This window comes from Bufo bufo, chromosome 2 (genome assembly GCF_905171765.1).
Source record: "Bufo bufo chromosome 2, aBufBuf1.1, whole genome shotgun sequence".
In the NCBI taxonomy this organism is placed as follows: domain Eukaryota; kingdom Metazoa; phylum Chordata; class Amphibia; order Anura; family Bufonidae; genus Bufo; species Bufo bufo.
In genome coordinates, this window is record NC_053390.1 from 110,566,517 (window position 1) to 110,582,746 (window position 16,230).

At 42.8% G+C, this 16,230-nt stretch overlaps 2 protein-coding genes across 3 annotated transcripts in view; one reads left to right on the top strand and one right to left on the bottom strand.

Moving 5' to 3' along the window:
- Positions 1–16,230, bottom strand: part of IQGAP2 (IQ motif containing GTPase activating protein 2) — a 150,572-nt gene that overhangs the window by 88,255 nt on the left and 46,087 nt on the right. The gene's annotated exons all lie outside the window — the stretch shown is intronic.
- F2RL2 (coagulation factor II thrombin receptor like 2) lies at positions 8,690–12,034 on the top strand. Its single transcript, XM_040421416.1, has 2 exons — positions 8,690–8,862; positions 10,101–12,034. The coding sequence occupies exons 1-2, from the start codon at positions 8,802–8,804 to the stop codon at positions 11,459–11,461; spliced, it is 1,422 nt and encodes a 473-aa protein (XP_040277350.1). The 5' UTR covers positions 8,690–8,801; the 3' UTR covers positions 11,462–12,034.

Sequence of the window (16,230 nt, forward strand, 5' to 3'; positions counted from 1 at the left end):
TGAGCTGCGATGTCTGCGTCCGGCCGGGAGCTCCTCCTACTGGTAAGTGACAATCTGCTGCCGGCAAACCATGATTTTGAAGCAAGCCGAAAGATTCCGGTTCAGGTAATCATCGATAGTATTAGGCCTCTTTCACACGGGCGAGATTTCCGCACGGGTGCAATGAGTGAGGTGAACGCATTGCACCCGCACTGAATCCGGACCCATTCATTTCTATAGGGCTGTGCACATGAGCGGTGATCACTTGTGCGTGAAAACGCAACGCAGGCCCCATAGAATTAAATGGGGCTCTGTGAAAATTGCAAGCAAGTGCAGATGCGGTGCGATTTTTCACGCACGGTTGCTAGGAGACGATCGGGGTGGGGACCCGATCATTATTATTTTCCCTTATAACATGGTTATAAGGGAAAATAATATCATTCTTAATAAAGAATGCTTAGTACAATAGGGCAGGAGGGGTTAATTTATTTTTATTTTTAATAAGTTAAATTAATTTTTTTTTTTTAACCCCTCCAGCCCTATTGTACTAAGCATTCTTGTTAGCGATGATCTGGCCGACAATTGGCCAGTGTAATATAAGCCTAGAAGTCTGCTCACACCTAATTTTTCTCTGATGGCCGCCATGGTCACCACCCATCTTGAAAAGTTTCCCCCCTCACATATACTAATGTGCCACAAACAGGAAGTTAATATCACCAACCATTCCCATTTTATTAAGGTGTATCCATATAAATGGCCCACCCTGTAGATTAAAAATCATATGTACTCCAAAATAGTAAAACTGGCACCTAGTTTCCAAAATAGGGTCACTTTTTGGGAGTTTCTACTGTAAGGGTGCATCAGGGGGGCTTCAAATGGGACATGGTGTCTAAAAACCAGTTCAAAATCTGCCTTCCAAAAACCATACGGCGCTCCTTTTCTTCTGCCCCCTGCCGTGTGCCCTTACATCAGTTTACGACCCCACGTGTTTTGGAGTACATATGATTTTTAATCTATCAGAGTAATAAATATTGAGTTTTGTTTAGCTGTTAACCCTCGATGTGTTAAAGAAAAAAATTGATTAAAATTGAAAATCTGCCAAAAAAGTGAAATTTTGAAAGGTCATCTCTATTTTCCTTTAATTCTTGTGGAACACCTAAAGGGTTAACAAAGTTTGTAAAATCTGTTTTAAGTAAGTTGAGGGGTTTAGTTTCTACAGTGGGGTAATTTATGGGGGGTTTCCACTATGTAAGCCCAACAAAGTGACTTCAAACCTGAACTAGTCCTTAAAAAGTGGGTTTTTGAGATTTTTTAAAAAAATTTAAGAATTGCCTTCTAACGTCCTAAAAAAATAAAATGACCTTTACAAAATGATGCCAACATAAAGTAAACATATGGGAAATGTTAAGGAATAAATATTTTATTAGGTATCACTTTCTTTTTTTTAAAGCAGAGAAATTGAAATTATAAAAATTGTAAATTTTTCTCAAAATTTCTGGTAAATTTTGGATTTTATAAATAAAGGTGAAATATATTGAATAAAATTTACCACTGTCATCATGAATAAAGTACAATGTGTCACGAGAAAACTATCTCAGAATGGCTTGGATAAGTAATGCCTCATTCACACATCAGTGTTTTGATCAGTGATTGTGAGCCAAAACCAGGTGTGGCTCTAAATACAGAACAGGTGCAGATCTTTCCATTGTACCTTATGTCTGTGGAGGCTGCAATCCTGGTTTTGGCTCAAAATCACTGACCAATACACTGACGTGTGAATGAGGCTTTCCAAAGTTATTACCACATAAGGCTACTTTCACACTTGTGGCAGTGTGATCCAGCGGGCAGTTCCGTTGTCGGAACGGCCCGCCGGATCTGCCGATTTGGATCTGACTGAAAGCATTTGTGAGACTGATCCGGATGCAAATGCATTGCAAGAACGGATCCATCTCTCCGCTTGTCATTCGGACAGACGGATCCGTCTTGTATTTCTTTTCACATTTTTACCGGTCTGCGCATGCGCAGGCCGGATCCGGCATTCCGGTATTTTTAATGCCAGATCCGACACTAATACATTCCTATGGGGAAAAATGCCGGATCCGGCATTCAGGCAAGTCTTCAGTTTTTTTCGCCGGAGATAAAACCGTAGCATGCTACGATTTTATCTTTTGCCTGATCAGTCAAAACGACTGAACTGAAGACATCCTGAATGGATTCAGAATGCATGGGGATATGCCTGATCAGTTATTTTCCGGTATAGAGCCCCTGTGACGGAACTCTATGCCGGAAGAGAAAAACGCTAGTGTGAAAGTACCCTAAAGTGACATGTCAGATTTGCAAAATCAGGCCTGGTCAGGAAGGGGGAAAATGGTTAAAATCCTATCCTTTATGTTAATATGCAGGATATACTTTTCTACACAACAGCTCCAGGCAGGTGGGAAATCACTAAAGCCTGTATTAGACCTAGCAATAGGCCAATCATCACTAACAAGCGTTTGTAGGACGCTTGTTAATGATGATCTGGCAGTGTAATAGTGCCGACTGTTACTCAATGATCATGCTCGTTCATCGAGCAATCGCAATTTTTAAACAGGTTAAAAAATCATCGTTTGCTGGTGGCAGATCGTGGTGTCTAATCACAATTTGCTGCCGGCAAATAATGATTCTGTTTGAGGAAATTGATGGCCTTAGCAATCACTCCTCCCCATCCTGTGGGTAGGGTTGCCACCTTTTCTTCAAGCCAAACCCGAACACTTTAGCACCTCGCGGCAATTTTTTGGTATGTATATTTTTTTGTAAGTATACACTATGCACATATTTTGTAATGAAATAATAGATGCCCCCCACAAAAGATGTTACTGGTTACCTGTGGCATTTTTTTATGGGGGCATATTTTATGTGCAATAATAACAAGTGCCGTGCTTGGGGCGGGCAAGGCAATTGTTAGGCTACTTTCACACCTGCGTTTAGGTCGGATCCGTCTGGTATGTGCCCAGACGGATCCGCACCTATAATGCAAACGCTTAGATCTGTTCAGAACGGATCCGTTTGCATTACCATGAACAAAAAAAAAAAAAAATTTTTTTAAATTTTTTTTTATTTTTTTGTTCATGATAATGCAAACGGATCCGTTTTGATTTTACATTGAAAGTCAATGGGAGACTGATCCGTTTGAAAATTGAGCCATACTGTGTCAACTTCAAACGGATCCATCCCCATTGACTTACATTGTAAGTCTGGACGGATCCGCTCGCCTCCGCACGGCCAGGCGGACACCTGAACGCTGCAAGCTGCGTTCAGGTGTCCGCCTGCTGAGCGGAGCGGAGGACAAACGGAGCCAGACTGATGCATTCTGAGCGGATCCGCATCCATTCAGAATGCATTAGGGCTGGACGGATCCGTTCGGGGCCGCTTGTGAGCCCCTTCAAACGGAACTCACAAGCGGAGCCCCGAACGCTAGTGTGAAAGTAGCCTTAGTATTGCACCTAAAACATGCCCCCATAAAGAAATGCCACAGGTAACCAGTGACATGTTTTGTGGGGGGCATCTTATATGTGCAATAATACATATCATCCAATACAGACATCCAAATTTCATGTTAGTGCAAAATCCATTTTATTGATAGTTGTTGTCCAATCAATTAATATTTTTTATTAAAGGGTTTCTGTCATCAGAAAAAACGTTCTGTTACTGACATTAGTGATGTGCTCATGTCAGCAGTCCATAGCCCCCTGCCTGCCGCCGTTCTATTAAAATAAAGACTTATAATATGCTAATGAGCCTCTAGGTGCTATGAGGGCGTTGCTGCAGCACCTAGAGGCTCCGTCTATTCACCCTTTGGCAGTGGCACGCCCATGTCCAGTTGATTGACGTCCGAGTTCTCCTCTTCGTCCCGTAAATCCCGCGCCTGCACCGAATACTAAACGGGACGGCGCAGGCGTGGGATTTACGGGATGACAGTGTCGGACTGGGCTGCCTAGGGCCCACAAATAAAATTTATTTTGGGGGCCCACAGTACGGATACATTCAAATATAATAAATAATCTAACAAGATTTTTATGTGAACATCGGCTGGTGGAGGGGCTGTACACTGAATATGTGTATGTAGTGCAACAAGTCTAATGTTTTGTGCCAAGTGTGCAGGGAGTGGGGGGCTAGGGGCTCACCTTGCTCAGGGGCCCACCGGGGGATTCCCCTGTACCCCTGTGGGCCAGTCCGAGCCTGGGCAGGGAGTTAAAACACACTGTTATGTAGTGCTGACATCAGCCCATCACTAATGTCAGTCAGCTACATAACAAAGTTTTTTCTGATGATTGACAGATTCAGAATCAGAAACCTGTTTAAAACACTGTTACATTACACACTTCAAATGTTTTATATTTATACCTTTTTAGAAGTGACAGACTAGGACAGGTGTCAGGACTCAGGAGTCAGGACTGTCTTCTTGGTCACAGTTGAAAAACCACTGCTGCAAGCACTGTCTGCAGGCAGGGCACAGGGCTGGGCAGTGGGCACTACTGTCTACTTGGGCAGGCTGCTGGACAGGACTAGTCTGGAGAAGAAGAATGATTTCAATTCTCCCACGGAGCTCTGCTTCCTGCCTCTCTCTCTGATGTCACTTCCTGTGGACCTGACTTCCTTATCAGAGAGAAGGAGGCAGGGACTGGGAGGCAGAGGAGGAGCGAGGGAGACTGAAGTGAACTGAAGCTGCTGAACAGTGAGTGAACATAGGCAGCGCTCTGACTGACTGACTCTGAGGCTGCGCAGTGCGCACGCTGCCTGGCATCACTGTTGTGTAGAGTAGACTAGAGGAGGGAGGGACTGTCTGTCACTCAGGGAGCGCTGCGCTCAGCTGATCACCCGGCCGCCGCAGTGAGTGACAGCTTATGCGATCGGACACACTGCAGTTTGAATGAATCCTGTGCCCGGGTCTAAGAAAGGCTTGTACCCGGGCACAGGATTACAAACCCGGACTGTCCGGGTGAATCCCGGACGGGTGGCAACCCTACCTGTGGAGGAGATCGCTGCATGTAATAGCAGCAGTCTCCTTTGCTGACGAGCAGGCAATTGTCGGGAAGGAAATAGTCAGCCTCATCTGGTGGTGTAATACCAGCCCAAAAATAAATTTTACATAAAAAACACTATCACCTGGGATCAGTGAGCTTACTCACCAGTCACGTGTTTAGCTGGAAGTTTCTTATCATGGCTGAAGATTGAACAATGCCCGGATTTCATATATCTAAGTAGAATTTCACATAATCTGTGACCTGTGAGAGCTGGTCGGCCTGCTAATTGTCAGTGGTGAAAGGAAAACATGTCAAGTGATCCGTTATGTGCTACGTAATGTAAATAAAGGAGCTGCAGCAAGATGGGAACCATGCTTCTATCTACTCTACTTCATACTATAAAAACATTCAGTGTTCAGCAACAGGAGCTATTAATAAAAATACCCCAGAGGACTGTATCGCCAGGTCAATTTTCTTTGTGTCGTCCCATTTTGTAAAACAGTAACAAAACTTGGAAAGCTGAAAATAGCCATATGGCCTATCATACTGCAAAGCTGTTCCAGAGGATGACAAAAACACCATGAGGCAGAAGCTAATTTTCCTCATCTTCGGGGAAAAAATCCTTTCCGACTCCAATCAGAATAACTCCCTGGATCAACGACCCCTCTCTAGTAACTATAACCTGTAATATTATTACACTCCAGAAATGCATCCTGACCCCTCTTGGACTCTTCTGATGAGTTCACCACCACCATCTCTTCTGACAGAGAGTTCCATAGTCTCACTGCTCTTACCGTAAAGAATCCTCTTCTATGTTGGTGTACAAATCTTCTTTCCTCTAGATGTAGAGGGTGTCTCCTTGTGATGGTCACAGCCCTTAATTTTGATAATCAAAATCTACTATCCTCACATTAAGCATCCCGTTTTAGATCTTTATAACGAATCTGACGGCAGGGTCCAGATGGCCAAATAGCAGGATCACAATTTACATGTAAAACCCTAAGCAGTAGACCAGTAGATATTGATGTTAGGCCACTAGGCTGTTTCTTTGCTTACCAAAGAAGTTGGAAAATTGTGTCCTTGTAGGTCCTCCTTTCAGTGTGCCAGTCACCACCTTTTTTTTTTTTTATTCATAGGTGACTCATGTAGGAACCAGTGCTATTAGTTGGTGTGGATCTCAAACACTCCCTAACACCTAATATACACTGTACACCTAGTAGGGCAGAGAAGAGGCATTGTCATATATGAAGATGATATAGGTAATGGGTGACTAACTGGCTGCCCTTACTAGAGACACTGGATCGTCTCAAAAGAAAGGGCATGCAAACCAAATTGCAGCAGCGACCTTTGTGCTACATGTTTCCGTTCCTCGTCCAGCAGTAAATCTAATGCAAGCATTTGGCCACTCCAGACAGTTCTCCATACCATGGCTACTATTACGGGAATGGTACTGACCAACTCATGGCCACAACAGTATTTTGCATCTGTGTTTGATCAGGATTTTTTGGATCCATTCACTTCTATGGGTCTGCAAAAAAATTATCAGCACACGGATATCATAACCTTACGGTTTAGGGTCCATTCACACGTCTGTAGTGAATTTCGGATCCGTGTGCAGTGCGCATCCATTCCGTCCCCATAGAGAATGAATGGGTCCGCACCCGTTCTGCACAATTGCGGAACGGATGTGGACCACAATTGCGGACGTGTGAATGGAGCCTAATCCTCCTTGGTGTTGCAATTTCAGTGTTAGAAATATGTGTATACACACAGTCGAGTCACATTATGACCACTGTGGAGCAACTCGCCACCAAAATTAACCCGGGGGCTACCAGAAATGTGTCTAAAACAACAGCTGAGGGACACCTACTGCATATAGGGCTCCAAAGCAGACGGATGGTCACTGCACCTCTGCTAACAAAGTTGCATCGGCAGAAAGGCTTTAATTTTCACGGCAGTATCGGACTTAGACCTCTGGAGATTGGCAATGGGTTGCCTTCTCTGATAAGTAATGTTTTCTGCTTCATCGAACGGGTGGGCATTGGCATGTCAGGTAAGAAACAGAGAATAAACCCCCCGCAACCATTACTGGAAGAAGACAAGCTGGTGGCGGCAGAGTTATGGTGTGGGGAATGTTTTGGTGGCACTCTTTGGGCCCACTCATTCATGTGGAAGGCATTCTAAGCAGATTTAGATATAAATCCATCCTTGCAGATCAATGGGCAGCACGATAGCTCAGTGGTTAGCACTGGTGCCTTTCAGCGCTTAGGTTTGAATCTAACATAGTAACATAGTTTATAAGGCTGAAAAAACACATCTGTCCATCCAGTTCAGCCTGTTATCCTGCAAGTTGATCCAGAGGGAAAAAAATAAATAAAAACTGAGGTAGAAGCCAATATTCCCCACTTAGGGGGGAAAAAATTCCTTCCCGTCTCCAATCAGGCAATCAGAATAACTCCCTGGATCAACAAACAATCCCTCTCTAGTAGCTATAACCTGTAATATTATTACCCTCCAGAAATACATCCAGGCCCCTCTTGACCTCTTCTAGTGAACTCACCATGACCACCTCCTCAGGCAGAGAGTTCCATAGTCTCACTGCTCTTACCGTAAAGAATCCTCTTCTATGTTTGTGTACAAACCTTCTTTCCTCCAGACGCAGAGGATGTCCCCGAATCTGACCAAGGACAACATCTGCATGGAGTTTGTATGTTCTCCTCGTGTTTGTGTGGGTTTCCTCCAAGTACTCCGGTTTCCTCCTACACTCCAAAGACATACTAATAGGCACCTTAGATTATGAGCCCCATTGGGGACAGTGTGATGACAATGTCTGTAGAGTGCTGCGGAATATAGCGCTATATAAATAAATTAAAATCAATTTAAAAAAAACATGCTGATGGTCTTCCCTGGGGTGGAGGGATCTTCCAGCAAGACAATGCGCCATGTCACATGGCTAGAAATGTCCAACATTGGTTGGAAGAACATGACCAAGACTTACTATACTACCTTGGCCCCCTAATTACCAAGACTTGAACCCAATTGACCATTTGTGGGACTACCTCGACCCTCACACCCCAGCTGCTGAGAAATGCACTGCAGTCAGCACCAAATACCTGCGACAACCTACCAAGACCTTATCGAGTCACTCCCCGCCCATCTAGCTGTTGTCCGTGCTGTACACGGTGGTTACTCTGGATATTAAGGTAGTTTCACATTTGCGGGCTGCTCTTCAGCAGGCTGTTCTGGCAGAGAACAGTCTACCGGAGCTCTCTGGATCAGGTGTAGCCGGATGTTACCATGATGCCCGCCTAACCACATAGACTATAATGAGATCTGGACGCTGCCCAGCAAATATGCCTGGACTCAGCTGGACACACACAGTAATAGATATGACTTGTACAATATGTACTGTATAGTAGTCAAGAAAAGAATATGAAAATAGTAGAAAATAATAGTTTGCTGTTTATTGCAGCCTGTGGCGTGTGTATCTGGCACTCAGACTACACAAACCAGACTGTAAAACAGCTTTGCTGTTACTTTAAACATGTTAAATAATCAAATGACATTCATTACAGTGAGGGAAGACTGATGGCGCCAGATAGGTAAGAGTTAAGAGGCACTCTGATAACTTTATTTCTTCCTGTAGCCTTGCCCAGTCATGTATGTTTGTATGCGTCATCATGTTTAAGGAGGAGTTCCTGCACTGTTTGACAAAAGACATATGGCATGAAGTCACAAAGGAGATCGCACCGCCCGTTCTTCAGGACATCCAGAAGCATGAAAAAGTAAAGAACTAAGAATCAAGAAGCCCTGACAATGGAAATGGAATTGCTGCTAGCTCTGATCTTCCTGTCCATGACTGTCCACAGCATAAACAGTAAGTAAATATACATGTATATAAAATCTGATCGTCCCAGATAGCATGCTCACAGAGACTAAAAGAGCATGACCACTAGCAAGAAGCATAGGAGTGTAAGGTTGCAACATCCTAAACAAGAAAATCTGGTTTTACTGTAGTTTTTTTTATACCGAAATACACTTTATCCCCCCGAATACACATGTGCACTGTAATAAAAAATAATATACGTGTTCAGGTATACATATTACTGTCCTGCCGAGAGTGGTCAGCTTCACTTGGAGATAAAAAAAAAAAAAATCTCCAAGTCAAGCCCAAAAACAATGTACTCGGTAGTCTACTAATCAATTTAGGTCTTAGCTCATGGATATCCACTTTAAAGGGGCTATCCAGGACTTGAACACCTTTAGAATAAGCCATCAATGTTTTGGTTGTGGTGGTCCATCCGCTGGGACACCCCCTGATCAGCTCAATGAAGGTTCACGCAAGTCATCATTCTGACTTACAACTCCTTTGTGTATGTTATCTTTTGTACAATGAAGAATTTTAACATTTTCTAGCATACGTTTTGTATCAGTTCCTTACAATTTTTTATATCTCTGCTTGCTGTCAATGAATGGGATTAGAATTATTAGAAATATTAGAAATTTTACTGTTCAAGAATGAAATACTGTAGCTACCAGTGGTGATGAACCTCTATGACCAGTCTTCTCAAGGTACCTAGTCTACTTGTCTGATCATTGGAATATTTCATATGTAATACTTCAAATGTATCACCACTCATTTGATGTAATTGTAAGTTTCTATTTTTTCTTGGTTTTAAACAAATATTTTAAAGGGGAAAAAAAGAATCTCTCCTGGTGATGAAATGATCACATAGGCATATGGCTCCATACAGTCACACCAAAGTTAGACGTCTTGCATTAAGACATTTTACTGCTGTACTTTAAAATCCGATCAGAAATCACTGCCTAAAAGAGTCACTTAAAAACAATGTGCTGCTTGATGGCATTTCTGAGAGTTGAAAGTTACTTTTAAGATTTTAACATACTGCAGGGAGTTACCACAGTCATTAGTTTTCTGTACGGTGCTGCTGCTTTAAGGTGCATCATAGGCGCCGTTTTGTTGTATGGCGGTGCTTTGGGTCAAAGAACCCTTGGGCTAAACACTGATTATGTAAAGAATGTTCTGAGGATTTGCTAATTAAGCACATATAAAAAATGCAATAAACCTATATATATATATGATTTCATTTTCAGGTAATAATTTCACATTGGAGAAAAATGAATCTTCTAGTCTAGTCCCAAGGACGTTTCGCTTATATCATGAAAGAAAAGAGAAACACCAGCTTGATGAAAAATCAATGACTATATCAAATGGAACCATTGATAATACATCAGATCACAGGATCCTAAAACGGATCCTAAAACCTTCCTCAGGACATAGAAACAAAGATCCTTCATCAGGACGAAGAAACACAGACCCTTTATCAGGACGAAGAACCTCAGACCCTTCATCAGGACCAAAAACCTCAGACCCTTCATCAGGACGAAGAACCTCAGACCCTTCATCAGTAGAAAAAGCTTCAGATCCTTCTTCAGGACATAGAGCAGCAAAGCATTCACCAGGTCATGACATCTCTAAGCCTATATCAAATTATAGCCACAACACCGAGCCAAACAAGTCTAACTTGATGGTCAACAACTCTACTTTGTTATACTTAAGAAGCTCTATCAGTACAAAGCTAATTCCAGCCATATACATAATAGTCATTCTTATTGGGATACCAGCTAATGCAATCATCCTAAAAATGCTCTTCTCTAGAGACAGAACTGTCTGCACTGCCATATTCTACACCAACCTTGCCATTACCGACTTGCTTTTCTGCCTCATGCTACCATTTAAAGCTGCATACCACCTGAATGGCAACAACTGGATATTTGGAGAAGCTATGTGCCGCATCATGACTATTTTCTTCTATGGAAACATGTATTGCTCAATCCTTCTCCTCATGTCCATCAGTATCAGCCGCTACATTGCTATAGTCCACCCTTTCATATACAGGAGCTTACCAAAACGGACATGTGCCATTCTCCTGTGTGCCCTTGTGTGGATCACGGTCCTAACGTTCATGATACCATTCCTCATCAATAAGCAGACCTACGACTTAAGGAAGCCACCCATTGTCACCTGCAATGACATCTATGAAATCTCCGCTGATGCCTTTCAAATCACTTATTTCATATCGCTTGCTGTATTTGGATACCTCATTCCGTTCTCGGTGATCACATTCTGTTATGTTTCGATCATAAGGACCTTGGGAACCCATAACCAGAAATGGTATCTGTACCTCAAAATAACCATCCTGCTTCTGATTATATTCACCTTATGCTTCACTCCAAGTAACATCATCTTGATTATACACCAAGTCCGATACCATTACACCAAAATGGATGACACGTATGGGAGTTACCTCATTGCTTTATGTTTCAGCAGTCTGAACAGTTGTCTGGATCCTTTCCTTTATTTTCTTATGTCTGAAATCACCAAGCCTTCCAACAAATACGCTAAAATTAATAAGGTGCCTAAAGAAACTGACATGAAGTTGCTCGCTTCGTAACTGCTAGGGTCAGCGTGATCATATCTGGTAACCATTATTATTGCGCCACCTGCTGGACTGTCATGGATTTTATCAACGCAAAAGGTTGAATGTTGCAAATACAAGAAAGCTGCTTAAAATGTGAAACTTGTGAATACAGACAAATCTGGTTATAAAGCGAGAAAATGACACACTGACGTATTTTGGGGCTTCATAGCACTTTACATGGCTCAGCCATTGGATATTAAGGGACTGAGTGTTGCAGTATGTTACATCCGGAGAGGTATACATTAATGCATACATTCTGCTCTGTGTTTCGTTTCTGCTTCCATTTTGAATAGTTACATATATAATATGGGGAAATTTTAAAATATATACACAGTCAAAAGGTTTTACTTTAAATGTTCTGTGAAAGTATCCTACCTTGTATGTATCTGACTGTATGGGAATATATTTTACAAAGAGTTTCTAAAATTGGCTACAGTTATTTTCCGAACCCCAGGAACTGTGATTGTGGGGGAAGTGTAAAGCCCCCTTTACAGGCGCTCACTTTGGAGGCAATTATCAGCAATGAACCATTTGTTCCTGATAATTGCCTTCAGTTATTTTCCGAACTCCATGAACTGTGATTGTGGGGGAAGAGTAAAGCCCCCTTTACAGGCGCTCACTTTGGAGGCAATTTATCAGGAATAAACCGTTTGTTCCTGATAATTGCCTTCTTGCCAGAGGAGGTAAAATCGGCATTTACAGGCAGCAATCATCTCCTTTGTATGGGATGAGTGATGGTTACTGTGATTGCTCGTCCCCATACAGATTAATTGTTTCAAGGCAGCAAAACACGGTTTACACAGGACAATCTGCTGCCCAGAAGTGATGATTTAGGGTGCTGCATCAATGAGGCTCTTACCCAATGAGTGAGCGTTCGCTCATTAATCAGGTGATTGGTGACACCTTCACACGTGCCAATAATGTGGAAGGAGCATTCGTACAAATGTTTGTTTGCCATAATCGGCCCTTGTAAAGGTGCCTTTAGGTGGATGGGATAGCGTGATGCCCATTCTTTTCTAATTATTGGTAGGATTATGGGTGCTTTTTTTTATTGCAGAGAACAAGGTACATTTTTTGTTTCATGTACCAAACTTAACAAACGCAAAGGGGGTTCCTGGGTTTATAACATTGATGGACTATGCTTTAGACAGGCCATCAGTACCAGATCAGAGCCTCTTTAGTGCATGCTCTCTACTTAGTATCGGCTGGGAAGGGTATTGTACTTTATCCAATTCACATGAATGGCACTGCGGCAATTGCCAGTAAGTAGACAATGAAGAGGCAGTAGTACTTGACCAGTCACTGTGGTCCCTTCAACCAGACAATGGGCAGACTGTGCCCATTCGGACCCTATACGGTCTGATACTGATGGCCCATCCAAAGCAGAGGCCATGTATATTATGAATTGGAAACCCTTTTAAAATTATGTCCAGCTGCTCAAAATTATTAACAAAAATGTTATTTATTTTAGGATATGCAAAATAATGGGGCATTTTCATTTGTAGTTCCTGGGACCATCCCTGAAGGTTGTGCACTGTGAGACTGCAGGTCAGTAGACCCAGTGCATTCAACATTATTTAGTGACCTCTGTGCATGTCACAGACCTACCTCCCAACTTTTTGGATGGCCAAAGCGTGACACTTATGGTGCATTGTGTGAAAGTTAATTTTTCTTGTAAATTTACACACTTCAATATTTGGGTGAGGTCAAATATACAGATAGCAACCAGACAAACACTTTCTTGATCAATATTGAAAATGTAACAATGCAAATCTGTACCTCAGATCTAAAAGAGGGACATTTAAGGAGAAAAGAGGGACAGAGGGACTTGGGTCCAAAAGACGGACACTTGGGAGGTTAGCACAGAGCACATCCACAAGTCAGTAGGTCAATTTCTCTCTGGAGATACTTTTGTCGTAGCTTGGCCAAGATGGCTGCCCTCATAGAAATGTGTAGAATATAATATAGAATTGGAAAATACAATAGCAAAAATAAAAGTATAGACATTTCCTTTAAAAGTTACTTATCCCAAGCCATAACTGGGATTTCAATATACTATGAGTGAGCAGATGGAAAGGTTAAGAAATACATCCGTTTGCATTGTTGCAATCTGTTGAGAGGCGTACAGCGACAAGAAAAGGCATGCTCAACTTATCGACACCGAATTCCGGAATCATGAGCACCATATGCTAAAAAAATAAGTAAAGAAGAAAAATGCAGGTAAAATTTAAGAATACCTAGGATAAACAAATATCTTAGGATAGACAAGATGTAAGGGCAGACTATATGGACCAGGGGTCTTATTCTGCCTCATCCCTTCCAACCTGATATAACAAATGGGTCACTTATTTTACCTCAAATCCTTTTTATTTACCCATTTTATATGTGTGTCAGTAGTGTAATTTATCATTATGTGACTGTAACTATATTCATAAACTCTTCTATCTACTTTAATAACTGTTTTATATTGGAATAAATCTGTATTTATAACTATAGTTGCATTATATATAGTGCCTGAAAAGAGATGAAAGTTTGTGTGTGTGAGAGAGAAGTGGCGCTGCGCACGCCTTTGTGAGAGTGGGTGGTAGTTAGACTGGGACATCATCCATGGTAGGTAAAATTTGATTCTCCGAACATTAGGCCATTCATTTCTATGGGGAAGGAATTTGTCATTTTAAAATATAAATTTATTAAAAACGACAAATCTGATCAACCGCAAAAACACATAGCATAGCACACCTCTCAGCACCAAGAGCTTCCAAGCGCAGTTTGAACTGAGTCTGTACGTTAAGCAGTTAATAATAAAAAATAAATATATAATATAGGAGCATGAAGAGTTTCAGTGTAGTACTTTTCAAGCACTATAATAATTTACATCTTCAAAGGGGTTTTCCGGGATTTTGATACTGATGCACTATCCTCAGGATCTGATTGTGGGAGGTCCGATATCCCTGTGAACGAGTCCAATTTTCTGAGCGCAGCACCGCCCCGCGTCCTCCGAATCTCCTCCTTGCCGGCTGACGTCACAGAGCTGGAGCGCCGAAATCTCGCGATGCGCGAGCTAGCGCATGCGTAGTTCGTTTCCTGTGCTGATGCCAGCACAGGGAATGAACATGATGCCGACACTGCACATGCGCTAGCTTGCGCATCGCAAGATTTCGGCGCTCCAGCTCTGTGACGTCAGCCAGCAAGGAGGAGATTCGGAGGACGCGGGGCGGTGCTGGGCTCAAAAAATTGGACTCCTCTCCGGACACAGGACTCATATCAGGTCATTTGCATATGGATCAAAACTATTTTTTAACACAATAAAAGCGCAGAGAGCTATGGGGACTGGGTATTGCAGATGTGCTAGCGGCCATCTAGCAGCCCATGTCCCCAGCTCTATGCACAAAATCCTGGTGACAGGTTCCCTTTAAAGATTTTATAGTCTGGGCAACAGTATTATATAACGACATTATATACAGTGACACTGTAGGAAATGGACGGAAAGCTGGCAGGCCTTGTCTGTGAGAGCGATCTTGAAGGAGGGGGTTGCAAAGAAGTTATACAGTATATACTATATAGACAATCTAAATGTAATATATATAGCTAAGTGTATGTGTGTGTGTATGTGTGTATGTGTGTGTGTGTATGTGTGTATGTGTGTGTGTGTGTGTGTGTATGTATGTATGTATGTATGTCCACTAAAGGAATCTGCACCGTTGCATTTACAATCACAAAATTTGGCACACAGGTACATCAGGTGTATAAGCTTGGTCACATGACCCTTATCAGCCAATAGAAGCTGGCAGGACGTTAGCCTCCACATACACAGTTTTACTCCAGGTTTCCATAACAACCCAGCCATTTTTCTTCACTGCTGTAAGTGAGCTTTAACCCCTTAAGGACTTAGCCCTATTTCACCTTAACCCCTTAAGGACATAGGACGTACCGGTACGCCCTATTTCCCGAGTCCTAAAGGACCAAGGACGTACCGGTACGTCCTAACTTTTAAATAGGCATTCCGGCGCCTCAGGGGTTAAACGGAACGGGATTTCGGCTGAAATCATTCAGCCGGCATCCTGTCACAACGCCAGAGGGGGGTCATGTGACCCCCCCGTGTCGGCGATCGCAGCAAACCGCAGGTCAATTCAGACCTGCAGTTTGCTGCGCTTTTTGCAGTTTCTGGGACCGCGGAGATCAGAAACTTTAGAGTGGCTAAAATCAATATTTTTCACCCCCCCCCCTGCACCCCTGCACGATTTGATGCCGGCGGGTGGTGCGGGGGGGGGGGGGGGGGTGTCAGCCGTTTAACCCTTTTCCATACCGCGGTCCATACGGACCGCTGTATGGAAAAAGTTAACTGTCATCGGTCAGGAAGCTCCCTCCCTCTCCATCGGGGGGCTGCTGTGCCTTTGCAGCCCCCCGATGGAGAGGGAGAGAGCCCCCCGACAGCCCCCATAGAGCCCCCCTCAGCCCTGTGCTTACCCTTCCCCGTCTGCGAAGTTGTGGCAGACGGGGAAGGTTCCCATGGCAACAGGACGCCTGCTCAGGCGTCCTGCTGTCCATGGTGCTGAACAGATCTATGCTAAAAGCATAGATCTGTTCAGTGTAAGTAAAATACAGTACAGTGCAATATATATTGTACTGTACTGTATTATACAGACATCAGACCCACTGGATCTTCAAGAACCAAGTGGATCTGGGTCAAAAAAATGTAAAAAAAAGTGAAAAAAGTTAAGATAAAAAAAAATAAAAAATTT

Bases quoted from the DNA above. Each gene is read 5' to 3' on its own strand.
- F2RL2 (XM_040421416.1), top strand. From the start codon at position 8,802: ATGGAAATGGAATTGCTGCTAGCTCTGATCTTCCTGTCCATGACTGTC. The intron at 8,863-10,100 runs GTAAGTAAATAT...TTTCATTTTCAG, and splicing joins GACTGTCCACAGCATAAACA to GTAATAATTTCACATTGGAG.